Below are 27,600 nucleotides of genomic sequence, written 5' to 3' on the forward strand. Positions count from 1 at the left end.
TATTGTGATGTTCTCCCCTGATAAAACTAAAACCACTTAAATATTAATCATGCGTGACCCGTGTATCAGGTAAACAGGTAGCCCTCTGTCTGAGAGCCAGCACAACACCTGTGTCCTGGTCCCCCATGTCCTGCTTCGTGTGTCCTGTTACCTAATTAAAACTGTTTGTGTCAGTTGAGAGCATCCTTTTGTCTTGCAGCAAGAGTCTTCCATCAGTTGTCAGGTTGACACATGAAAAACACACTTTCTCTTACCCTCATTTATCTCGGCATACCCCCACCCCTTCTTATGTCGCTCCAGACCAGACATTTTGTTTTAAATGTTAGAATTATTTTTACTCTGTTGTGTAGATGGGAAATATGTTTTTACATGGCCAGCACCTGGTCCCTTATTCGGACGCTAGGGGGACATGCAGCATATTTAGCACCTGCACCACAATTTAATTAAGACAAGATTTAAAAAAAACCTTCCCAACATCTCAACATCTGTGTGTAATCACAACATTTATTGTTAGCTGTCTTCACATTGTAAAGTCTCCCATGAAACATGTATGTTGTATGTTAAAAAAAACAGGCAAGATTTACTCAGCCACTGTGGCAATCAAAGTACTTACTATAGTCTTTAAAATGTAGTCTCCCATGAAACATGTATGTTGTATGTTTAAAAAAAACATTTTTACCTCCAGATGGCAAGATTTAGTCAGCCACTGTGGCAATCAAAGCACTTACAATGTAATCTCCCATGAAACATGTATATTGTATGTTTAAAAAAACCATTTTTACCTCCAGATGGCAAGATTTACTCAGCCACTGTGGCTGACTCGGAGTCCAGAGATCCTCTGATTCTCCAGAAGTTTACACAGAAGCCATCGGCTGGTCAGACAACAGGGGAGGACTTTTTGGTCCGGACACAGCCCAGAGATTCAAAGTTTTTGAATGGTCAGTGGAATAGCTTTAAACCAGATACTCAGGCTTTTATGTGATGTTTTGTTTGGCAACTAAGGCAGAGTCAAATGACTTACATAGTTCAATGAATACGACAATGTTTGACCATTTGGAATTACTTACATCACGGACCTACTTTGATCACTTACATTGATCTATTTTGACCACTTATTTTGACCACTTTGGACCTAGTTGAACATTTTTAAAAATGTTTTTCTTTTCTTTTTACAGAGCCCAACTTTGTTAGTTCTTTTGACATAGATGACAAAGTATTTTTCTTCTTTCGAGAAATTGCTATTGAGAATATCAACTGCGGAAAGGTAGGTAGCCTACCAACTAACACAATGTTTTACAGCTAAAATATTCTTTTGTTTCCCATAGTGTCACCCTAATATCAGCTAAAAAACTGTTTTGTTTCCCATAGTGTCACCCTACTTCAGCTAAAAAACTTTTTTGTTTCCCATAGTGTCACCCTACTTCAGCTAAAAAACTGTTTTGTTTCCCATAGTGTCACCCTACTTCAGCTAAAAAACTTTTTTGTTTCCCATAGTGTCACCCTACTTCAGCTAAAAAACTGTTTTGTTTCCCATAGTGTCACCCTACTTCAGCTAAAAAACTGTTTTGTTTCCCATAGTGTCACCCTACTTCAGCTAAAAAACTGTTTTGTTTCCCATAGTGTCACCCTACTTCAGCTAAAAAACTTTTTTGTTTCCCATAGTGTAACCCTTGTATGAGCTAAAAAACTGTTTTGTTTCCCATAGTGTCACCCTTTATATCAGCTAAAAAACTGATTTGTTTCTCCAGGCTGTCTTCTCCCGTGTGGCTCGGGTATGTAAACAAGACAGAGGGGGCCCAGTGAGGGCCCTTCAGAACACCTTTACTTCCTTCTTTAAAGCCCGGCTCAACTGCTCCATCCCTGGAGAGTTCCCGTTCTACTTCAATGAATTGCGTAAGTTTTCTCCCCACATTGTGGAACATGTAGGGTCTTAACACTTTGTTTAATTTAAATACTTTTTTATCTACTATATTTTTCTTTATTAAGGGGGCAGTATCACCCAGACATATGAAAATTGACAAAAAAATTTGCCAAAAAAAAACTATTATACCTACACACATAAATTTTTTACCATAATAGTAAATATCAAGGAGCTATAAAACAGCACATAAAAGAAAGTTAACGTATGATGCAAACACTTTTTATAAATAATTTTACCAAAAAATGTTTACTAAGTAATTTTAGGCTGTGGTTTACCAACATTTAGGCCCATCCTGCTGAAAATACTCTAGGGAATGCATAACTGGGTAGCCTATGGCCGGAACTAGGAGATATCCATTGTGACAAATTTAAAAATTTTTAGAATTTTTCAAAGTTAGACCAAAAAAATTGAACTGTGAAATTTTCTAAAAAATTTATCTGTCATTAGAATACTATTATTTTAGTTCCGGCCATGGCCATTAACGCAAGGAATGTTTATACCAAATTTTAAGTACTTTACTTATGGTTTCGAAAAATTGTTTACAAAAAAATCAAAATGTGATAAAATATTAACAAAATAATTTTTTGAAAATATATTGCCATACATATACCCTACAATTTATATACTGTATTATAGCAGAAGAAACGTTACTACTGCTGTAAAATTTTGACATGTGTATGTCAAATAGTTTTTTTTTGGTGATAGTTTTTGTTTCCCTCCCTTAGTCTGGGTGATACTGCCCCCTTAATATCTGTTGGGTTTTAGAGTTATTCGATTGGTTAATTTAAAAAAAAAAATTATGGATTATTTTATACAGAAGCTACATCAGACTTTGGACAAGGGAACTACAAACCTACCAAAGACAGTGGTGACAGGTCCAAAATGGTGTATGGTGTTTTCACTACCCCAATGTAAGTGCTCAATTAGTTATTAATATACATTTTCCACAAGTCTATAATAATAATCCTAAATGAAAACTTGCTTTAAAATTTTTAAAATGTTTTTATTTTTATTATTACAGGAATGGCATCAAAGGATCGGCTGTCTGCGCTTACAGGTATTCAGATATCACTGATGTTTTTAAGGGCAGGTTCAAAGGTCAAGCTACATTCGCCCACAACTGGCTGCCTGTGGGTTGGGAGGAGACACCAAAAATACACCCAGAACAGGTCAGTGTTGCATTCTTATTTTAATAAGTCTCTTTAAAAAGCTGTTTACAAATAACAACAACCATACTTAAAAAATTTGTTAAACCCCAAACATAACTGACAATGTGTTTTTTTTTCTTCTGCGCAGTGTACAAATAACAGCCGTGAAGATATTCCCTACAAAAGTTTGAACTTTATCAAGGGCCATCCACTAATGGATGAGGCAGTCCCATCTAGAGGTGGCATGCCAATGCTTGTCTTTACCAGCCTCAAGTAAGTTCAAATCATTTTCACTGGCATCTCTTCATCATCAGACATCTGTTCATCAAGTACACTAAGATAGGGTGGTGGTTGGGTGCAGAAAAGAAAATGGATGATAAAAACATAACAAATTTTGTGGATGTCAAAATGGATGACTTCATACTTTTTTGATGTGGTTACTAAATTTAGCTAACTTATTTGTGTGATTTATTTGACTTGTGTAGGAACAGTGTTTAACCCAATTTGATTTGTTGTGACTGACTGGGCTCTGTAATACAAGTAAAAATGTAAAGTTCCCCCTTTCAACCCAAAAGATCCATAGGGCAGTAAGTTGAGACCATGGTATATGAAGGGATGGTGTGGTCAGTACTATGCCCAGCTGCCTTTACTTTCCATAATCTGAGTCTGGTACCCATCAGAGCTGGATGGGCTCAGGGATGTCCTCTGGTTACTTGAGCATAAGATCTGATCTTGTGACTTTTGTGTTAGCACTTGAGCACTCTACCAGGTCTATTATGAAAATACTATAATTAATAGAGAGAGTAATGATGATTTAAATTAAAGTGAGAGTGTAGATGGCCAAGTTAGAGGTGAGAGTGTAGATGGCCAAGTTCAAGGTGAGAGTGTAGATGGCCAAGTTAAAGGTGAGAGTGTAGATGGCCAAGTAAAAGGTGAGAGTGTAGATGGCCAAGTTGAAGGTGAGAGTGTAGATGGCCAAGTTAAAGGTGTGAGTGTAGATGGCCAAGTTAAAGGTGAGAGTGTAGATGGCCAAGTTGAAGGTGTGAGTGTAGATGGCCAAGTTAAAGGTGAGAGTGTAGATGGCCAAGTTAAAGGTGAGAGTGTAGATGGCCAAGTTAAAGGTGTGAGTGTAGATGGCCAAGTTGAAGGTGAGAGTGTAGATGGCCAAGTTGAAGGTGAGAGTGTAGATGGCCAAGTTAAAGGTGTGAGTGTAGATGGCCAAGTTAAAGGTGAGAGTGTAGATGGCCAAGTAAAAGGTGTGAGTGTAGATGGCCAAGTTGAAGGTGAGAGTGTAGATGGCCAAGTTGAAGGTGAGAGTGTAGATGGCCAAGTTGAAGGTGAGAGTGTAGATGGCCAAGTTGAAGGTGTGAGTGTAGATGGCCAAGTTAAAGGTGTGAGTGTAGATGGCCAAGTTGAAGGTGAGAGTGTAGATGGCCAAGTTGAAGGTGAGAGTGTAGATGGCCAAGTTGAAGGTGAGAGTGTAGATGGCCAAGTTGAAGGTGAGAGTGTAGATGGCCAAGTCAAAGGTGAGAGTGAAGATGGCCAAGTTAAAGGTGAGAGTGAAGATGGCCAAGTTAAAGGTGAGAGTGTAGAAGAGCCTAGTCAAAGTTATACAAGGTGTTACTAAAGTTGATTCTAGTCGAGAGGGCGTAATTAATGAATGGTGAAAATGTAGATGGCCTAATTAAGGGTGATTATTTAGGCCTAACTGGCATATTTAGAGGTTATACTAGTAGAGAGTTTAATTTATGAAAGATGAACGTGTATATGGTTGAGTTAAAGTGGATGTCGTGATTACCATAATAAAGATATTAAACTTTTCAGCTTGTCGGTTTTACATTTTAAAATTCAGTCGTAAATTAAATATTTCCCAGACATCTGCGATGCATGAAATTTTTATATTGTAATAATTATCAGGAATCTCATCCCATTGTAAGCAAAAAAATGTGCGTTCCCGGATATTTAGCGTTGGTGTAGATGTTTTAACGGTCAACCATCCCTTCTTTGACACGATGGCTGACAACAACAGGCTCAGATAACTCTCGCGGTGTTAGACAAATGATACTCGGGATATTTAACCCCGTTAGACACTCCGGCTTAGCGGGCCCCAGGAAACATAACTGCGTTATAGATGTGAAATAACAGGTCCCTAAAGAAATCGTGACTGCGACACGATGTAAAGGGTTGGGGGGGGGGTGTTTTTTTTTCTTTAAAAAAAATTCTCGTCGGCTCGAGTTGATAGAAATAAAGTGTAGCTACAGCTGGGGGTATGTACGGTCCTTTAGCGCACACAGTATTTATTCATGAGGCGAAGCACACACACACACTAGAGCGCTGGTGTGTGACGCTAGGGCGGACACAAGCTTAACGTAATGTATCTATTTTATTACCAACTGCACCTCCTAAAGGCCAAGTCATTTTTCTTTACCAACGGTTTTTGTCTGGAGGTGGGGGAGACGTGGCTTCTGCTGGTCATTATAATAAAATACTGGCGTGGGTTGTCTCCGTTACACACTGGGTTGGTTTTTTTGTGTCCCTTTAATGGTGGGTTGGCTGGGGTTTGTGAAGTCATGCGTGTGTCGGGGATTGTTGAAATCTTGGGTTGGTTGTATGGGGTTGTTGAAATCTTGGGTTGGTTGTATGGGGTTGTTGAAATCTTGGGTTGGTTGTATGGGGTTGTTGAAATCTTGGGTTGTGGTTGTATGGGGTTGTGATTGTATGGGGTTGTTAAAATCTTGGGTTGTGGTTGTAGGGGGTTGTTGAAATCTTGGGTTGGTTGTATGGGGTTGTTGAAATCTTGGGTTGGTTGTATGGGGTTGTTAAAATCTTGGGTTGTGGTTGTAGGGGGTTGTTGAAATCTTGGGTTGGTTGTATGGGGTTGTTGAAATCTTGGGTTGGTTGTATGGGGTTGTTGAAATCTTGGGTTGGTTGTATGGGGTTGTTGAAATCTTGGGTTGGTTGTATGGGGTTGTTGAAATCTTGGGTTGGTTGTATGGGGTTGTTGAAATCTTGGGTTGGTTGAATGGGGTTGTTGAAATCTTGGGGTTGGTTGTATGGGGTTGTTGAAATCTTGGGGTGTGGTTGTATGGGGTTGTTGAAATCTTGGGGTGTGGTTGTATGGGGTTGTTGAAATCTTGGGGTGTGGTTGTATGGGGTTGTTGAAATCTTGGGTTGGTTGTATGGGGTTGTTGAAATCTTGGGGTGTGGTTGTATGGGGTTGTTGAAATCTTGGGTTGTTAAAATCTTGGGTTGGTTGTATGGGGTTGTTGAAATCTTGGGTTGTGATTGTATGGGGCTGTTTAAAAAGCTGAATACCAATCATAATTACCTGGATATTTATTTTCCTGTAGATTGATGACATTATGTAAATCAATTTTTCTGATATGTAAAACAAACCTGTCCAGTAACCCACTCTTTACATAGCCTAACTACAAACAGAGTTCCCATGTAACCCACTCTTTACATAGCCTAACTACAACCAGAGTTCCCATGTAACCTACTCTTTAGCCTAACTACAACCAGAGTTCCCATGTAACCCACTCTTTACATAGCCTAACTACAACCATAGTTCCCATGTAACCCACTCTTTACATAGCCTAACTACAACTAGATTTCCCATGTAACCCACTCTTTACATAGCCTAACTACAACTAGATTTCCCATGTAACCCACTCTTTACATAGCCTAACTACAACTAGATTTCCCATGTAACCCACTCTTTACACAGCCTAACTACAACCAGAGTTCCCATGTAACCCACTCTTTACATAGCCTAACTACAACCAGAGTTCCCATGTAACCCACTCTTTACATAGCCTAACTACAACCAGAGTTCCCATGTAACCCACTCTTTACATAGCCTAACTACAACCAGAGTTCCCATGTAACCCACTCTGCCTAACTACAACCAGAGTTCCCATGTAACCCACTCTTTAGCCTAACTACAACCAGACTTCCCATGTAACCCACTCTTTAGCCTAACTACAACCAGAGTTCCCATGTAACCCACACTTTAGCCTAACTACAACCAGAGTTCCCATGTAACCCACTCTGCCTAACTACAACCAGAGTTCCCATGTAACCCACTCTTTAGCCTAACTACAACCAGACTTCCCATGTAACCCACTCTTTAGCCTAACTACAACCAGAGTTCCCATGTAACCCACACTTTAGCCTAACTACAACCAGACTTCCCATGTAACCCACTCTTTAGCCTAACTACAACCAGACTTCCCATGTAACCCACTCTTTAGCCTAACTACAACCAGAGTTCCCATGTAACCCACTCTTTACATAGCCTAACTACAACCAGAGTTCCCATGTAACCCACTCTTTACTTAGCCTAACTACAACCAGAGTTCCCATGTAACCCACTCTTTACATAGCCTAACTACAACCAGAGTTCCCATGTAACCCACTCTTTACTTAGCCTAACTACAACCAGAGTTCCCATGTAACCCACTCTTTACATAGCCTAACTACAACCAGAGTTCCCATGTAACCCACTCTTTACATAGCCTAACTACAACCAGAGTTCCCATGTAACCCACTCTTTACATAGCCTAACTACAACCAGAGTTCCTATGTAACCCACTCTGCCTAACTACAACCAGAGTTCCCATGTAACCCACTCTTTACATAGCCTAACTACAACCAGAGTTCCCATGTAACCCACTCTGCCTAACTACAACCAGAGTTCCCATGTAACCCACTCTTTAGCCTAACTACAACCAGAGTTCCCATGTAACCCACTCTTTACATAGCCTAACTACAACCAGAGTTCCCATGTATACTTCCAGGTCAAGGTTCACACAGATCGCCATAGACTGGCAGGTTTTGGCAGCAGACAAACAATATTATGATGTCATGTTTGTTGGTACAGGTGAGTTCTGTTACAGGAGTTTAGTTAACCAGACATCCCAGCACTTACAATCCCACCAAATATTTTATTGTAATTAATTGCTCCTTTACCCCCCCCCCCCCCCCCATTAGGGTTGGTATTAAAAATTACAGTGTTGTCCTTGGTGGGGTAGAGGGGGGAGTGGTGTAATTACAATTATGGAGATGATAAATGAAGGACCATCAGGACACCCAGCCTTTATAACATTTTAAAAAGTATTACAGCTTCTTATTTAATGTAATCCTAACACCATTGTGTAAACCTACTAATGGTGATAATTTGGAATTTTCAGAAATAAAGTTCTAACCCTATTAACAGTATTTTAGTTTTAAGTATATATATAACATATATATATATATATATTTCTGATTACCTGAAGTAATTAATAACCTTGGATAAATGCATTGTTACAGCTCATGAGGAAGTATTGTTAAGACCATAGGTATATGTTGTTGTTATTGCAGATGATGGGAGGGTGATAAAGGCTATCAACAAAGGTAAAGGCACAGAAGTGGAATCTGTTGTCATAGAGGACATCCAGGTGCTGGAGCCTGGTACTTCTGTTGTTGGGCTCAAGCTGATCAGTGACCGGTCACAGAGGTCAGAACCTAAGCTGGTTGTTGTGTCCAGGCACAAGATAGTGTCCATACCACTTCATAGGTGTGCTCAGTCCACAACATGCAGGTCAGTACTCTCTAGACAAACAGCGCGTTTTAGTATTAGAACTAGCAATAGCCAGCCTAAGCTAGTATAGCTGTGGCCAGGCGAAGCTAGTTTAACTGTAGCCAGCCAAAGCTAGTAGAGCTAAAGCTAGTTTAGCTGTAGCCAGCCATACAAAAATGCCAGTCCTTCTATGATATCTAATGCAGTGTTGAATTCTCTCGCAGCTCATGTGTGGCACTACAAGACCCTTATTGTGCTTGGAGCCAGCAGTTGTCAGAGTGTATTCAGTCTGAGACTGGGTAAGGCTAGACTTTTTTTCATTTAATTTGTTTACTTTTTTGGGCTGTCTTCCTATTGGGTCTGTCTTTCTGATTGGTCTTTTCGTATTTGGTCTATCTTACTAATTGGTTTATCTTTCTTATTGGTTTTTCTTCCTATGTGGTCTGACTTCTTATTTGGTCTATCTTGCAGTCTTCTTATTTAGTGACTCTTCTTATTGATTTTCAAATATGAATTGTGTAGTAAAAACATATATATTTTTCTAGCATTCAGAGTATATCAACTGGAAAACACGAAAGCTGCAAAGAAGGTGAGTTTCTTCCCCTTAATTTAGAGTATCTTATTAAATGTTTTACATGTTAACTAATTAGTATTATCTTAGGTGTTGAATATTTTTTATTAACCTGTTGGATTATATTGATTATACTGTTCTTTTTTTCTTAAACTTATTATTAGTAGCTTGTGAATGTTTTTATATTCTTCCATTGCATGATTTTAATACATTTGATATTATACTTTACCAATCTTTCTACAATTGTACATAGTAAACAGGGCTAAAAATATAAAGTTAACCAAATTATCAAAACTAATGAGCAATTTTTGCTTTATGTAATAAATAAAATGTCATTAGAAACTAATTTATTCATTAAGAAACTGCATTGCAATCTGAAGTTTTAAGACAGTAATTTGTTAACATCCAAACAGTTATTTAAAAAATGTGTTTGTGAAGATTGAATAGCATGGTGAAGTTAGCTGTTGTACTGCTGTAGCAGGTTATTTTGTATGATTTTGTTCATTCAGAGCCTCAAGTTCCCACCACCATAGAGAGCCCTATGGTCATTCCAACCAAGTGCAGCTGTCCCACAATTCACACACAAGATTTAGAAAGCAACAAACAAAATGGTTGGTTTTGATTTATTACTTTAGACACACCCAGTGAGAGTAGTTTATGAAATTTAATCTTAATAGACTATCAGTCAGAAAGGCATTGTCAGAATCTCAGTGATGGAAAATGTCTTTCTAGGATATTTCCAATTTTAGTGCAAACCTAATTTGGTCCATCCAGTTTTATCACAAACCTAACTTGGTCCATCCAGTTTTATCACAAACCTAACTATGTCTAGACCATCCAGTTTTATCACAAACCTAACTTGGTCCATCCAGTTTTATCACAAACCTAACTATGTCTAGACCATCCAGTTTTATCACAAACCTAACTTGGTCCATCCAGTTTTATCACAAACCTAACTTGGTCTATCCAGTTTTATCACAAACCTAACTTGGTCCATCCAGTTTTATCACAAACCTAACTTGGACGAGTCCATCTTTAGTTCAAACCTTTGTCCCACTGTTGCAGTGAGGTTGACATTTGTTGCCATTGTGGCCACTAATCACCCAGACAAAACAAATCCAAATTTTATCTGTTGGCTGACAAGGTCATGTGACATAGCTGCCATGTTTTGTCTAGCCCATGACTCCCCATAAATAAATATTTAATTTGTCTGGGTGATAAATGATGTTATTCAATGCAGGGATTGTTTTGAAAGATGGGCAAGGTGGTTCCTTGTTTTGCTGTCCACTTTTTTTGTTCCCCTAAATGTTGTTGTTGTTACCCCATCCTTTGATGGAACTGGCTTGAGATAATAGCTTTTTGTGTAGCATTTTCTGATATATTTTACATGTTTAGAAACCTCTTTTTCTTGCTCAGCTAACTTTTTATTTATCATTTGATCAAGCCTAAAGTTGGGGGGACGGACTATTTTAATAGAATTTCAAATTTATTTCTTTTTTTAATTTTGTATAATTTTTAAATATAATTTTGAAAAGCTAGTTTTTGAGTAGACATTCAGTTTATCATGTAGTAGAGTACTAAAATTACTCTGAACAACGCCAATAAAATAAATAAGAAAACAATATTGCTACTCAGTAGCAACTGAAGTGACCACAGAAAATGGTTTGTGTTCATAAAATAAATGAAATAAGCACGATCATCTTGTTGAAAAAAACATAAAATCATCTCAAATAGTAGGGTAGATAATGTATTTTTCTTGCTGTGTTTTCTGTGTGTTTTTGAATGTTCCTTTTTATTATAACAGATGGCTCGCCACCATTTTCAGGGGAAAATACTGTAGATAACAAAGAAGATGAAGTCACAGACGTCGATGGTAAGTTCTTACCATAGGCCATATTATTCCTCTATGGGGCTGTATGTCTGTTACGAAGTTTTATATTTTTATAAGCAAGTTTGTATGATTGGTTGTCTTTTTTTCACTGCATCAAATTTTGCCTTGGTAGTTTGTGTTTTAAATGTTGTGAAGCATTAAAGTGTTTCATGTTAATCCAATGTAAAACAAAACATTTCTATTACTATCGACCTGTGACCTAGTACCCTGCATAGAGCTCATGGAATGGTATTAGCAGATAAATAATTTTACATGGCAACAAAAGCAATAATTTTGTCAGATATATGCTATTTTGTTTAGGCCTATTGTAATTTTTTCATATTTTGTACTAAAAGCCTTCCATAATAAAAATGTTACTCAATTTATTGTTTCAGAAAAGGGTCAGATTGCAGCGGCTAAAAGTCTCCCATTAGAAGGAACAGCTGTAGAAGTTGTAGTAGCGATCGTTGTTGTGGCTGTCATTGTGTCACTTGTTTTGGGATTTTTCATCGGATTCAAATTCCACTCGTGCCGAGCATCTCGGGATAACGACAACGTTTTCTACGAAGTGTCATCTCTCCAGCGAGGGAGAAATCGTCTCTCATCCGGGGACAATCCTTACTTCCACACTGACCATAAGAACATCACACCTAAACAGGTGAATTATGTCGTCAACATGACCAAAAGTGGAAAAGTTAACTCCAGCGTTGAATCTAAACCGGTAACAAAGTCCAGCAAAGTGTATTTATAGTTTCTCATCTGACAAACTAAAGACTTACTCAAGATGCTACCCACATTCTGCTGTGGTCAGGTGGTCCTGTTCCGCCTGTTGTGTTTTACCAACAGCAGATGCTGTTAGCCAACATTTTAGAACCCAGTGGACCCAGGTCTTGAACAATGTACTGCAACTGGTCAGTCATGTGACCTGTCAATGACAGTCTCTAGACCTGAGCTTGCCCTGGCTCACTTGTGGATACTATAAATACTACACGCAACTTTTTTGGCTTCAACAATGGCCATTGTACTGGTCAGCACTTTTACTTTTACTAGGAGGCTGCTCTACAGCAGCAAGACCAGAAATTTTCAAACAATATTTCTACAAGTTTAGAATTAGTTCACTATTTATTTAGTTTCATAGAAGAGAATAGGACAGATTCTGAGGGTAAAGACAAATTGTTGAATGTTTGCACCTCATGAAGATGGTGTAACAGTTGGTCGGTTTGAACTTGCCAAGTGATATTAATTATAAGAATGAAGTTCTGTCAGTGTCAACTTTCAAACTATAATATCTATAAACCAGAAGTTTTCAGTACTATCATTCCAAAATGTGTACACTAAATTCACTGAATTTTCCAGTGGGCTATACAGTCAGGCAACTGTACTGAGCTGTCAAACAACTGACTGTATAGTACCAACTGTACAGTTAGATGACTTAACTCTGTGCTGTCAGGTGACTTAACCCTACAGTCAGAGGACTTAACTGCAGTCAAATGACTTAACTCTGTGCTGTCAGACAAATGACTGTATGGTCCAACACTTAAGTTTGCAGTCAGATGACTGAACTCTGCAGTCAAGACATCTAAGCACATAATTTTCTATGGTTGTGACTTTTTTCAGTCTGTAAAAACATTCCACAACTTGGAGGTCCAGAAAGTTTTCCGCTCTGAGTTTTTTATTTCCTGTAGCCAAAAAGCTTCTATGTGTTTCAAATGACTGGCCATGTAGTGGTCAGGTGGGGTGATGTGAGAGACTGACTGCTGGGAGTGAATGAACAAACTGCTTTGTTTCACCTTTTATTTTAAGAACTGTGATGTTTAACAAATGCTTATAGCTGCTTTATTTAGTTGATATTCTTTAAAAAACAATTCCTTAAAACTATAGTATTTGTAAAATAATAAGTTTGAAAAATTGATAATTCAGCTAACTTTCTACTTAAATATTTATTTTTTTATAAAACTTTCTATGTGAATTTAGTTTTAAATTGTAATTAGAAAATGTGCTAGCTATTATTGAATTTGCCTAGTACAAAGCATAGAATATTTTCTAAATGGTCCACATTGTTGCTATGAAAGGACACTTACCACCTGTTTTATAAAACTATATACACCAATGTCAATACTTATGCTAGCTGGAACCATAATTATACCAACGATACTCCACCTATTTTTGACATCATGTGATAATCATGAAATGAATAATTAAGCTAATAATTACGTACTTACCACCTAACTAGGATAAGTCCTGGTTTCTGTTTCATATTTCTACTATGCAAAATGCACTGTATTAAAACATCTTTGTGTTTTTGTATTTTAATGAATAACCAAAGTAAATATAAATAATCAAATTCCTTGGTTTGTAGACCCCATTTTTTAAGCACATTTACATGTATTTTATATAAATATATTTATATGTATTATATATACATATATTTATATAGTGTATTCATAGAGGACAAGCTGCTTTAATATTTTCCCTGTAATTGTGTAACAAAATATTTTATTAGACCAAAGTTACTGTAAACAACTGACACTTTGTTAAAATAGATGATGTATTGAACACATGTTCTATATTGTCATAAATGGCTGCATATAAACAAAATATTTTTCTCTATATAAGTAAGGAATTCTATACATAATTATTTCTAAAAATGTCAGTCGTTTTAATGTATAAACAAAATAACTTTTGTAGATTCCTTTTGATTTGATTAGGGTGTAAAGACTATTTCTTCTAGAAGTAAATTCTGCAACATTGTTTTTATTGTTTTATGTTCTAATTATTGTATACAAATAATGGCAGGTGTAGAAGAGACTGGCATAATTTTGTGTTCTTGTTGTAACTATTTTTTTTTTGTTCAACTTGCTGTCAGTATCAGGTCGAATCAATACTTGAGTCATGTTTTATTTCCTAGTAGTTTAGTTAGAATAAACTGTTCAACCATGTTGACTAACAAGCTGTGCAACAGCTGGTTCTGTCAGCCAATGTAGAAATCAAAAGCTAAACATTTTTAGACTGCTGTGACTAATCAAAATAAAATTTCAACCTTTGAATGAATTTCTAGCTAAATACTGACGCCATCAACTACTGCTGTACATAGTTTGAATGTGTCCCACCGCAGCCATTGTTCTGTTACTGAATGTTACTGGTCTTCCATTGTTAGCTCTGAAACCAAATCAGTATGGATGATATTCATTGAAGTTTTGCACAAACATTTTCTATATAAAGTTTATAAATATATATATATATAAGCTGTAATAGCTATAGTGTATAAAAAAGGCTTCCATGCGTGTTTGTCAAGTGTGCTCACCTAAGGTTCATGTTTTTATTGTCCACTGCCACCCCTTCTTGCTTTTCTTTGCTTGTATAAGTTACTGTGATATGAATTTTTATGTTCAAACAATTACGTTGCCATGGCAACTTAACACCAAGATATCTGCCCACTTCCCCGCCAGTGAAAACATTTCTACAGCTGGTGAGTCACTTAAGTTCAGATCAATAATTAATTAGTTCAACCAATCAATTAAAGTTCTTAAGTAATTTGTCTATGTTTCTTTTCAATACTTAATGAGGTTTTGCCAAATTGTTGAAGTGGTAGGCTCTAATGTTGATGAAGACGTGTTAGGTTTTGCCAAAAATGTAATTACACTTTGTTGTGGTTTGTTTGTGTGTTGAGGTGTGGTGTAGTTGCTTGTGATGCGAGTGGTGAAGTGTGTTTGGTCTTGTGGTGGACTGGTTGAATGCTTGCTTGACTGTGTTGATCTATTCAGATGGTGTAGTTGTATGAAATAATTAACTATAACTAACGATTAAACTCATAATAACAAAAATACGGAGTTGGTGTTGTCTTTTGTTGATAGATAAAAACCTTCACTAGTGCCATGTAGGTTTGTGTCACAATGCCTTACCAGCTGGAGGCTCACTTGTTGGTGTCACATAGGTTTAGAAGTTAGTGCCTAAAATGACTTGTAGATTGGGTGGTGATACCAGGTTTGAGAGGTGCAACTGTTGTAAAATCCTTTATCTCCCTCTACTTAGGATCAACCTGCCTACATAGCTGGTACACCTTACAGCTGTCTACATAGCTGGTACACCTTACAGCTGTTTACATAGCTATTACACCTTACACCACATAGCTGATACACCTTACACCACATAGCTGGTACACCTTACAGCTGTCTACATAGCTGGTACACCTTACACTACATAGCTGGTACACCTTACAGCTGTCTACATAGCTGGTACACCTTACACTACATAGCTGGTACACCTTACAGCTGTCTACATAGCTGGTACACCTTACACTACATAGCTGGTACACCTTACAGCTGTCTACATAGCTGGTACACCTTACAGCTGTCTACATAGCTGGTACACCTTACACCACATAGCTGGTACACCTTACAGCTGTCTACATAGCTGGTACACCTTACAGCTGTCTACATAGCTGGTACACCTTACAGCTGTCTACATAGCTGGTACACCTTACAGCTGTCTACATAGCTGGTACACTTTACACTACATAGCTGGTACACCTTACAGCTGTCTACATAGCTGGTACACCTTACAGCTGTCTACATAGCTGGTACACCTTACAGCTGTCTACATAGCTGGTACACCTTACAGCTGTCTACATAGCTGGTACACCTTACACCACATAGCTGGTACACCTTACAGCTGTCTACATAGCTGGTACACCTTACAGCTGTCTACATAGCTGGTACACCTTACAGCTGTCTACATAGCTGGTACACCTTACAGCTGTCTACATAGCTGGTACACTTTACACTACATAGCTGGTACACCTTACAGCTGTCTACATAGCTGGTACACCTTACACCACATAGCTGGTAAACCTTACACTACATAGCTGGTACACTTTACAGCTGTCTACATAGCTGTTACACCTTACAGCTGTCTACATAGCTGGTACACCTTACAGCTGTCTACATAGCTGGTACACCTTACAGCTGTCTACATAGCTGGTACACCTTACAGCTGTCTACATAGCTGGTACACTTTACACCACATAGCTGGTACACCTTACAGCTGTCTACATAGCTGGTACACCTTACAGCTGTCTACATAGCTGTTACACCTTACAGCTGTCTACATAGCTGGTACACCTTACAGCTGTCTACATAGCTGTTACACCTTACAGCTGTCTACATAGCTGGTACACTTTACACCACATAGCTGGTACACCTTACAGCTGTCTACATAGCTGGTACACCTTACAGCTGTCTACATAGCTGTTACACCTTACAGCTGTCTACATAGCTGGTACACCTTACAGCTGTCTACATAGCTGGTACACCTTACAGCTGTCTACATAGCTGGTACACTTTACACTACATAGCTGGTACACCTTACAGCTGTCTACATAGCTGGTACACCTTACACCACATAGCTGGTAAACCTTACACTACATAGCTGGTACACTTTACAGCTGTCTACATAGCTGTTACACCTTACACTACATAGCTGGTACACCTTACAGCTGTCTACATAGCTGGTACACCTTACAGCTCTCTACATAGCTAGTACAACTTACAGTTGGAGCTAGCGAACGCTCACACCGAGGTACCCCACAGTACGGGACACTAGGTGCAGGGACGCGACACTCCGATGTGGTACCGTCAAGGTGTAGGAAAACATTAGATGACGTCAGTGCCGGATGGTCCTGAGGTCATCTGACGTTTGTCTTCTAGACATTTAATCATAGAGTTTTCTTGATAATTACACCAGACCAGTCTACCACAACGCAACCACAGTCACTATTTACTTTACCACGTAAACACTTAAATTGCAAAAAAAAATTAAAATTGTTGTTTTGTTTAAAAAAAATATTTTATTAATCTCTGCAATACATCATGGAGTGGTGACCCCTGACCTCTGGTCACTGAAAGCCTGTGACACTAAGCGTGTAACGAGTTGTCTTCCCTCACTAAATCTCATTTCTTCCACCTCCTCTGGGACTTTCGATTTTCACCTCATTTTCTCCCCCCCCACCTCATTTTCTCCCCCCACCCCCACCACATTTATCCGCTGCCCCACAGAGATCCACACATCTCCCCCACGTCTTGCCCCCCACTCCATCACACGTGTAAGCCAGCACCAACATGTAAGCCGATGGTCATCTCAGCTCAGGCTGTCCAGTTGGTTCTGTATGGTCTCTAGCTGTGGAGAAAATGTGAGACCATTGATGTGACCAGTGGGTACAGACATGAGTACAGGCTTTATGGGGAATCCCTTCATCAACAAGGGGTACATAGGCTTTATGGGGAATCCCTTCATCAACTTGGGGTACATAGGCTTTATGGGGAATCCCTTCATCAACATGGGGTACATAGGCTTTATGGGGAATCCCTTCATCAACATGGGGTACATAGGCTTTATGGGGAATCCCTTCATCAACATGGGGTACATAGGCTTTATGGGGAATCCCTTCATCAACATAGGGTACATAGGCTTTATGGGGAATCCCTTCATCAACATGGGGTACATAGGCTTTATGGGGAATCCCTTCATCAACATGGGGTACATAGGCTTTCTATGGAATCCCGTCCTTAACATGGGGTACATAGGCTTTCTATGGAATCCTGTCATCAACATAGCATCACTGGTAGGTAAACCAGCACAAATGGACACAGTCCGCCTGATCTCACGTAATCTGCTCATAATTAGCAACCGAACTGACTTCCAACGTTCAGATTAAACTTATACCTCAGAGATTAAGCCTCTCTGTCCTCGAATCAGATAAAGCCACCGCCCCTCCCTTAAACCTCTTCCGACCCTCAGTAAAGACCCCTACCCTTCTAACTAAACCCTACTTTCTGAATAAACTCGCATCAACCTCCCCCGACTAAACACTACCCTTTTGACTAAACCCCGTGCTAAAATTAAACCCACACCGTTGAAACTAAACCCTACACTTCAGACTAAACCCCTCCCCCCCGACTAAACCCTACACCTCAGACAAAACCCCTCCCCCAGACAAAACCCCTCCCTCAAACTAAACCCCATCCACAGATTAAACCTCTGCCCTACCATCTGCCCCAGTGCCTCAGTCGAGACCCCTGCCCTACGGTGATTTACCCAAATGTCCACCCCCGGCCTCCCAAACCAACCTTCCCATATTTCTCTAACTAGCAGTGATACCATGCCCCACAACAGAAGAGACCCCTGCCCTAGCCGTGATTTACCCAAATGTCCGCCCCCGGCCCCCCAAATCACCCCCCCCCCCCCTCCCACATATTTCTCTAACTTGCAGCTATACCGTGACCCACGGCTTCATTAATAATGGACTCTAAGCCCATCAAGATATCCCCTCCTGGGAGGCTGAAGGAATGAGCTCGACTAACTTAATCATCAAACAGAAAATAGATCAGTTCTCTAGGGGGTTGCTTGCTCTTTTTTTTTTCACATCGGGGATGGCTTAGTCTGTGTGAGGGGAAGAAACTGATACTGGAGGAAATAATAGCAATTACTATGTAAGAGAGATAAACAGTTGTGTTCATTAGCAATATAGGATTATCTCCCTTGTTGTGACTAGCTTGGTATACATTTCCCCATTTCATCAATATAGAGACACGGTCGACATTTTTTTTTCAAGAATGCACTCAAATTTCATTACAGAAAACGTTGGATTTTATGACGGGCCAAAAGTTTATTTAGGTGCATTAAAAACCAAAATAAGGTCTATTAATTTTTTACAAGGGTATGACATTTTAAGATTATTTCCATTGACGTTTTATTTGAGAATTTTTTTGTTTTACAGTATCCACGAAATAAAACCAAGAAAAATCAGTTGACTCTCAAACTCTTAACCCTAACCACAAACTTAAACAGTAGAACTCACTTGATTGCAAAACTCCTAACCCTAACCATAAACTTAACACAAAAAAAACTTACTTGATTGTAAAATTCATACAGCTCTTGGTGGGTGAACTCTAACAAAATATTTTCATTGACCTGCTAGACAAATAAACAAAATCAGCTTTAAAAGGCACATTTTGTAATTATTTAAGTTTTGTCCAAAGACATACCCTAATTAGTGGATGTACATGTCAAATGGTGCTGTTACCACAGCATATAAAAAATTGTGTAGACTAAAGAAAATCTCATAACCAGATACACTTTTTCATTATTAGAGCAGGGTGGCATCAAAGGTGTCCTACAGACTCGTCAGGTACACATTACAGCTGAGTAGACTCAGAGATCTCCTATAACACTACCACACCAAACATAGTGAGCAGCTGAACAGCGGATAGGAAATGTGTCAGATTTGGGCTGTAGACACCATTTGCTTCACTGTACGAACCCCTTTGTCAGATTTGGGCTGTAGACACCATTTGCATCACTGTACTTACCCCTTTGTTTTCATCTTTGATTCCCAGTTGAAAAAGTGCATTGGGTAGTTTCATCTTGGACTGTGAGGCTTGGGCAAGCTGCAGGTTCAGTCTCCAGTCAACCGTGTCCAGCTGAAACAAGGTGGTTGCCTCGTGTCATACAGTCATTCAAACAGTCAATTCACATTGTGGCAGTGAAAATGCAGATCTTGTGGTGACCAGAATTTCAAAATTAAATAAACCGGTAGTGATCTCCCCTAAACTTTCTCGAATATTCTTATATAAAACAACAGGGGATGGTAACTGGGGATATAGTTATGATTTTTAATCCATTTTAAATACTTAAACTTTTAAAAATAGAATAGAATCTCAGTAAAAAACAATTGCGCACCAAGCGAACGCCTAATAAAGGTGTGTATAATAGTGCGCAATAGTATTAGTACTTAATAAATTTACATTAGTTTTTTGAGAAATCGGAAGTAGCGTAAATTACTACTTCCGGTCAACGGAAGCTACTCAAAATTTAACATAAGGTAGAGAATTAGATCTTATACTTACTTGTGGAATTTCATTTATCTATCTGAAATAGTACTCAAGTTATAGGCTTTTGAAAAATTCAAAGTAGAAAAAGTACCACTTCCGGTTATTGGAAATCGCTCAAAAGTTGATACGGATCTACGATTTTGATAAAATACTTATATATGAAATTTCATCAACCTAGCTGTAACGGTACTCAAGTTATCGTGTTTACACACGGACACACACACACACAGACACACAGACATACGGACAGAATTGCAAAGCCCAGTTTTTCAGACTGGATTACGCATAAAACCTCTTAGTTTTGATAAATCTGGATTGATAATTTTTGCCCGATTAAAATAAGTCCTCTAAACTTTGGATGTGATGAAGGACTGAGGTGTAATACGGTGAAAGATGTTAAAATTTCAAGTGATTTTTGTGCACGATTACAATACTTTCTCTATACTTCGTATATACGAGAAAGTAAAAAAAATATTTAAATATTCGATTATGTACAGCTGTAAAATCTTTCGGGTTTACTCGATGCATGAAATTGTGTAAACGATGGTAATGTGCCGTTCGTCCCCAAGACCCACGGGGCAGACGAAATAGAGTTCATCTGCTTCAGAGACCTCGGCATATGACGGGTTAGTGTACCCTTCACAGGTGGGTGGACTCAGGGACAGTACACTGATTTTGAACCAGGATTCGAACTCAAGATTAAACAAAGTCGACAATCTATATTCATTGTGTACTTATTAAAAAAATTCTAATTTATTGTGACTAGTGGCGTATTTACACTTTGGTGTCTATTATTTAGAATTCGGTTGTGACAAAATTTATTTCGATATTCACACGCAATAGAGTGTGATCAATAGATGCTATGTCTAATCTAGTCGCCGTTGCATTATTAATAGTTCAGTTGCCAGCAAATATTTTTTTTAATTCGAGTAGAATAGTAGATTAGCTCTAACTCAAGACGAACTATTTGAGTTGTCTCCCATCACTTAAATATAGCTACAAAGGGAGATTAAATAAAGGGAAATAGTTATGTAAAAACGAAACAGGCACTCATTGTCATCCAGTATTGCTTTAAACGCCAGCTTCAGCCGAAACAGACTATAGCACGTGACATTTCAAAGTTCAATCATCCTCGAAACTACACTGTCAACGTGTATTGTTCCTACACAGCGATAAGGCTAATTGGGTCACGGCATACAACGCAACTCGATACATGTCCTTCACCAAACCTTGAAGTTTCCAAACGACGGAATTTTATGGCCTACGGCTGGCACTTCTGAGAATGTTTGCCTATTCAAATCTAGAACCGTAAGGACACTTTAAGATCACGTAACTATCACACGTCTTAGAAAGATGAAAGCTCGGGGTCAGGGGAATCACGTGATGTAAACATGGCGGGTGGTGGTCAATTCTAGGTCAACTGATCAAATGGTCTACTAGAACAATAACGTTGAGCAAATGATACCAGCAATCAATTCCCTAAAATATATCATCATGAGACACCCCCCCGCCCATTCCTTCTCAATTACACACAACCAACCATCATACATTATGTAATAAACTCTTGTCATAAAGACATGAAGCTTGTATACACAAGTTTAAAATTTACAATGGTAAAGTTTTTTTTATTGCCTTTGGAGATGCCTTCAGACATTAGAAGTAGGCTAAATCCCATGAGATGTTAACCCATTTTAATATTACCACCAAAAACAACTGTAACTGCAAATAAAGCCTGTCTGTCTTAAACATCACAAAATTTTCTTTAACATAGCAATCATTTTCACAAATAGTGTAACTCTAGCTAAAGGTTTGGCTCGCTAAAGATTTATCTCTACTTACTAGAGTCAACTCTAGCACAAGATTTATCTCCACTTACTAAAGTCAACTCTAGCACAAGATTTATCTCCACTTACTAAGGTCAACTCTAGCACAAGATTTATCTCCACTTACTAAGGTCAACTCTAGCACAAGATTTATCTCCACTTACTAAGGTCAACTCTAGCACAAGATTTATCTCCACTTACTAAGGTCAACTCTAGCACAAGATTTATCTCCACTTACTAGAGTCAACTCTAGCACAAGATTTATCTCCACTTACTAGAGCCAACTCTAGCACAAGATTTATCTCCACTTACTAGAGTCAACTCTAGCACAAGATTTATCTCCACTTAGCCTACTAGAGTCAAGCACAAGATTTATCTCCACTTACTAAAGTCAACTCTAGCACAAGATTTTTCTCCACTTCCTAGAGTTGACTCTAGCACAAGATTATCTCCACTTCCTAGAGTTGACTCTAGCACAAGATTATCTCCACTTACTAGAGTCAACTCTAGCACAAAATTATCTCCACCTACCTGACAAGGGTGTACACTCCGCTCTCTCAACTTTTGGACCAGGTCTCTGGCCCCATTGGTCCATGCATCAACAATAATACCAACCTGAAGTGTACACAATATAGAAGTGTTTGTGTACATGACATTTATACGAACCTGAAGTTTACACAAAATAGAACTAATATGTTTGTGTACATGCCATTTATACGAACCTGAAGTTTACACAAAATAGAACTAATATGTTTGTGTACATGCCATTTATACCAACCTGAAGTATACACAATATAGATCTAAGATGTGTGTACATCCCAATGATACCAAACTGAAGTGTACACAATATAGAACAATGGAATCTGTACATGACAATTAAACTAACCTGACATGTACACACCATTTAAATAAGGTGTGTGTACATGACAATATCTACCTGAAGTGTATACAATATTCAACTAAGGTGTGTACGCAACATCTATCTAACAACTTTATGATGGTTGAAGCTTTAATCAATATGGGGGTGTATTTTTATATAAGTCTATACAATTTTATTATTGTCAAAAATTTTAGAAGGTACAAGTAAGCATGCTCCTAACCTTATCAAACCCATAAAATGGGTGACACAAAAACTGTAGATTTTGTTCAACTATGTAAAAATAATTAAAGTTTTATGTCAGATTTTAGTGTGTTAACATTAAAGTTCACACAAAAAAATTACAACAAAATGTCAAATAACCTTCAAAAAGGTGAATACCATGGGCTTGTGTTGTGATATTTATAGTTTTTTAAATTTAATAATTTATTTATATCTAACACCTATTATTTAAAAACTTACTTCAATAGTATTGAAATGTTCTTCAACACATCCTTACAAATAAAAATATATTAGTTGTAAAAGCTTCTTTATCTGAGGTAACCGAACGTAACCGAACGATTCCCTTTTTTAATGATGATTGGAAGTTAAGCAGGTAGATTCTTTATGCCAAGAAATTGTGAGGTGGAAGTTGAAAACATACCTTGTCGTCATGAAGTTGTAGCTGGGTTAATTGCTCTGAGAGTGATGCAGGTTTAGCTGTGTGGTAGGCAGCCTAAAGAAAAGAGAGCTTTACTTCAAATACTTAAAGCTAAATTTTAAATTCAAATTATCTTTTAAAAATTGCAATATGTTGGTAAAATTTGTCTTTAAGTGTCCTTAACCCTAAGTAAAATAAAAATTTAGTTATTGCTAAAATAACATTACAATATTTAACAATGACAGTTAATGGGCAGATGAGAATATATTAGTGTATTTTTTGTAATGTCTTTTTAAGTGGAGATCCAGCCTTTTGTGACCATGTATAATGAAGAGGTATGGAACGGAAGGTAATTTTAAAACATAAGTTACCTGCTGCAAGATGAATTCTAAAGTCTGAAGAACCAGGTCTAAATCTTTTGAAGATATACCAAAAGCACCTTGCAATTTTTCTTCCTCCTCATCTGAAAATGTACGTTCTTCCTGCACAGAAGAGTAAAAATTTTGTACAAGTTAATTGTGATAATCTCTAGTAAAATAAAGTGATTTATCCAGGCAAACTGTGATAAATCAGTTTAAGAGTGATTTCAGCTACTTAAACTAATCAGTTTTATATTTAGTTGACAAAACTGAGGACATTTTAAAACAAATAAATGTTTAAATGTGTTTTTTCCTCCTTCAGGAGATGTAACATAATTAAAAATGACAAAATAGAAACTATATAACTTATAAGTAAAATACAACTAAAACTTTAATTAATGTCATGGGTTAAGTGAAAAAACAAAATGTCAAGAATTACTATACTACAGAAATACAAACAGCATATTATTTTTCAACAATGCAGTCGGCCAACACCCATTTTTACCTTTAAATGAAGTTTCTGAATAATCCTTGACAAGAGAAGGGGGAACCTAGTGACATCAAGGTCATTGATAAGAAGTACAGCTTTTTTTATGCTGAAAGAAATGAAAATTATATCAGCTTTTTTATTACATAGCAAGCTACCGAAATGTGTGTAATGTAGCATAACTTGGCATGTTATGAAAAATCTCCCTCATTATTATATAATTATACAATATACGTAGATTTATGGAAATTTATAACCCATAAATACACAAAAATTATCATTCTAGGCCAAGTTGTTTTTTTAAATGAATTTTCAAAGTAATGTATTCAACTGATTATGTTTAGTATGTTTATATTAATTGTGAATTGCATTCGAGAGTTGTGATTGGCTTTAAACTTGCATACCAATGTTGCTATTAAAGATATAATGATAAAACTTTGCAGATTTGTGCTCAAGGATATAGGCAATAGAAGTCTGCAAATAAAATAAAAAATAGAAAAAAGATATCTAGAAAGAATGAAGTCAAACTAAAAGTGGTGGCACTGTTCAATAGTGACTGCCATAGGATGATTTCCAGACTGCACAGCTAGGTTGCTATACCATATACCTTCATGAAACTAAATATTTTAGGACTAGAGAGTGTATAAAATACAAACATGCATGTAAAATAAACATAAGTAGAGGAAAACTATAAATAGTGAACTCGAACAATGGTACATCACTGTTAGATTATGATGATTAACTAGAGGCTAATTTCAATATTGTACTTCTTTGCAGTGGCGTAGCGAGGTCGGGTGTCACCCGGTGCGGCACTTAATGGTGTCACCCCCCCAGAGGCGTAGCGACCCTTCCCGGGGACAAACTTTCAAATTTTAGATTTGCACCCCACCCCCCTCAAACTTTTGATTTGCACCCCCCCCCCCCCTCAAGTTTTTCTCTATATATTTTGCTATTTTTTGCCTTGGTGTCACCCCCCCCTAAATGGTGTCACCCAGTGCGGTCCGCACCCCGCCCTCCCCCCCCCCTCGCTACGCCCCTGCTTCTTTGTTGCTAGTATAAAAATAATGATTAAAGTTTACATATTGATTCTGATGTAAGTAATAAGAATGCTAGTACACATAGTGTACAGGTAATGTATAGAGTTAGAGCCTACAAAATACAGTAAAATGATCGAGATACTTAAAGATTCGCCCTGAACTTTGCATTTGTGTCAGTGGTATGACTTGGTAAGAATGTTATTATTAACTTAGAAAATTTTGGTTCTTGTAGTGTTTCTGAAGCAAAGTGTTTAGATGTGCTAAACTCAAAGATTGACTTTTGGCAGTATTCTTATTTATAAAATGTTTAATGAAGTTGACATATCCTTTGATAAATTCTTAAATTTCACATTAATTACAGTTTGAGTTGAACTTTTCTTTCCATTATAGTTGCCTATAACTAAAACTGTATAGACTGCAGCTTATAAAAATGGGCTTTATACATTTTTTACATTTAGGACTGATAGTTTTTTTTTTATTTTACATATCTCTAGACCCAATATTATTTTAGTGTTTTCATTTCCATTTCCATTCAATTTTTAAAAAAAAATGTTTGCAATAAATTATTTACTTGAAAATCCCTTTATAATCTATTTATCTGCCCAGAAATCCTATCTTATCTATAATTCATTAATTCTAGTATGTTTGATCTAGTTAACCTGGTATTAAAAAGGTTAATAAAAATCTGGCTAATTTAAAATTTGATAATTTAGACAGCAATTAATTCCATTCTTGCAATTTTATTTTAATAATTTAGATTTACACTATATTTATTTTAAGCCCATTTTATTGTAATAGTCCATTTAAAAACAAACAGCTAATAAAAAACTTTCTATTAATATCTCGTAACTTGGCCTCCATAATGAAATTATGCTGACTTTTTCATACCTCATCCTACAAATTTTTTCGAGCTACCCCTCATTCACCGATGCTTAAAAACCCTTAAAATAAGAGTACTATTTATCTATATCAGGGGTCTCCAAACTACGGCCCGCTGCAAAAACGGCAAGAGAGTGAAATCTTGTGTCTGATCTATTCACCCACCTAAAGGCCTTTAGATACAAAACTTGTTCTGGTTTTTGAACACGTACAGGCTAACAACTTGACACACTTTCAGCAGGCAAGGTCTTTACGGCTGAAGCAACCACAGAGTTCCCCACCTCATTTGCATACGAGATCATTAAAGACCTCCAGCTGCAGTTTCAGTAGCGGTTTTCTGACATGGATTCAAAGGCAGAAGAAGTGAGACTGTTTCAAAGCCCATTTGAAGCTAATGTGGTCAATTGCAAAGATGAACTGCAGCTTGAGGTCATTCAATTGTGAGAAAATGACTTCCTTAGAGAAATGTTCAAAGAAGAGCGGATGGGTTTTCATACGTTTTTGCACAAGGAAGACTTTTCTAATATTAAAACGTTTGCATCAAAGTACCTTTCAAATTTTCGAACAATATACATGTGTGAACAAGCATTTTCAAGAATGAAATACGTGAATAACAATTTGAGAGCAAACGTAGACCTCGGGTGGGGAGGGGGGGGGGCTGTGGACACTTGAATTTTGTATATATTACTATATAAATTATTTTTTGTTGGGGGGGAGGGGCGGTAGACGTTCTTTGTGGGGGGGGGGGGGCACCACGACCCTGAAGAGATGCCTTAAAGTTAAAGAAACTCTGGCCCCCGAACTGATATTTGATAGTTAATGCAGCCCTCGGGCTGAAAAGTTTGGAGACCCCTGTTCTATATGGTTGAAATGTTATTAAATCCTGTTGTCTTGCAATTAAAAGCTTATTTTACATCTGAAGTTTCTTTTTCAAAAAAACAGTTACAACTTAAATATAATTCAGTGATTCATTTGTGATTTGTGTTGTGAATCACTGACGACAGTGAATTGAACTGAATTTTAATTTTTAAATTATAAATCTAGATTCTAGATAGTAGATAGAGTGGGTGAAAGGGGATTAGTGTTTTCAGCGATTTGCTGAATTGAAAAAAAACTGTTAAAGAAAAGAAAACATTAAAACACTATTTATTATTTATATTAGGGCTAGGTCTAATATTTTGTTATTTACCTAGTTGATGCAGTAAACATTGAAGCCATTTTGTTGACAATTTAAACTATGTCTAAACTTTAGTGACTAAAGATCGACGTTTTGCCACGCCCCTTAATACGGTGGTGGTCGCCCTTAGACCAAGAATTAGGAAATTTTTAATTAAATTCTTAGATGATTATGTCAATTATGATATGGTTCTTTTATTTATTTTGTTAAAAAATAGCAACTAAAGGTGTCATGCTCCCATTTCCACTTTAGTTTTTATTACATTCGTTAATATGGTGATATAACTTTGCGGGTGCCTTAAACTAAGGCGAAAAACTTCAAAAAGTAAAGTAATGTCAAACAAATTGCTTTTTATAACGC

At 37.5% G+C, this 27,600-nt stretch overlaps 2 protein-coding genes across 2 annotated transcripts in view; one reads left to right on the forward strand and one right to left on the reverse strand.

The window, feature by feature from the left end:
• LOC131943744 (semaphorin-1A) overlaps window positions 1-14,897 on the forward strand; it is a 33,557-nt gene extending 18,660 nt beyond the window's left edge. Inside the window, exons 8-20 of the mRNA XM_059303992.1 lie at window positions 789-938; window positions 1,176-1,264; window positions 1,749-1,893; window positions 2,739-2,832; window positions 2,943-3,090; window positions 3,218-3,342; window positions 7,869-7,951; window positions 8,434-8,653; window positions 8,857-8,931; window positions 9,178-9,221; window positions 9,713-9,814; window positions 11,008-11,076; window positions 11,469-14,897. Coding sequence (XP_059159975.1) covers window positions 789-938; window positions 1,176-1,264; window positions 1,749-1,893; window positions 2,739-2,832; window positions 2,943-3,090; window positions 3,218-3,342; window positions 7,869-7,951; window positions 8,434-8,653; window positions 8,857-8,931; window positions 9,178-9,221; window positions 9,713-9,814; window positions 11,008-11,076; window positions 11,469-11,824 — 1,700 coding nt within the window. The 3' untranslated portion in view covers window positions 11,825-14,897. The remainder of the gene's footprint in view (window positions 1-788; window positions 939-1,175; window positions 1,265-1,748; window positions 1,894-2,738; window positions 2,833-2,942; window positions 3,091-3,217; window positions 3,343-7,868; window positions 7,952-8,433; window positions 8,654-8,856; window positions 8,932-9,177; window positions 9,222-9,712; window positions 9,815-11,007; window positions 11,077-11,468) is intronic.
• A 2,193-nt stretch (window positions 14,898-17,090) lies between these two features.
• LOC131943753 (COMM domain-containing protein 10) lies at window positions 17,091-27,363 on the reverse strand. The gene is made up of 8 exons (XM_059304009.1): window positions 27,253-27,363; window positions 24,166-24,256; window positions 23,673-23,783; window positions 23,305-23,376; window positions 22,316-22,399; window positions 19,440-19,550; window positions 18,982-19,041; window positions 17,091-17,247 (listed from the first exon to the last, which is right to left on the reverse strand). Exons 1-8 carry the CDS (start codon window positions 27,279-27,281, stop codon window positions 17,209-17,211), a joined length of 597 nt encoding a protein of 198 aa, XP_059159992.1. The 5' UTR covers window positions 27,282-27,363; the 3' UTR covers window positions 17,091-17,208.
• Between the last annotated feature and the right edge of the window lie 237 nt (window positions 27,364-27,600).

The sequence above is a fragment of the Physella acuta genome, unplaced genomic scaffold, assembly GCF_028476545.2.
Source record: "Physella acuta isolate Inbredline_101_S28 unplaced genomic scaffold, ASM2847654v3 ptg000466l, whole genome shotgun sequence".
Lineage (NCBI taxonomy): Eukaryota > Metazoa > Mollusca > Gastropoda > Physidae > Physella > Physella acuta.

What these genes read in the sequence shown, in the direction of transcription:
- LOC131943753 (XM_059304009.1), bottom strand. Translation starts at nt 27,281, where the DNA reads ATGGCTTCAATGTTTACTGCATCAACTAG. An exon ending in TAGAATTCATCTTGCAGCAG is followed by an intron (nt 23,377 to 23,672) that starts GTAACTTATGTT and finishes TCTTTTCTTTAG; the next exon opens with GCTGCCTACCACACAGCTAA. An exon ending in TGTATGAATTTTACAATCAA is followed by an intron (nt 17,248 to 18,981) that starts GTAAGTTTTTTT and finishes TTTTCTCCACAG; the next exon opens with CTAGAGACCATACAGAACCA.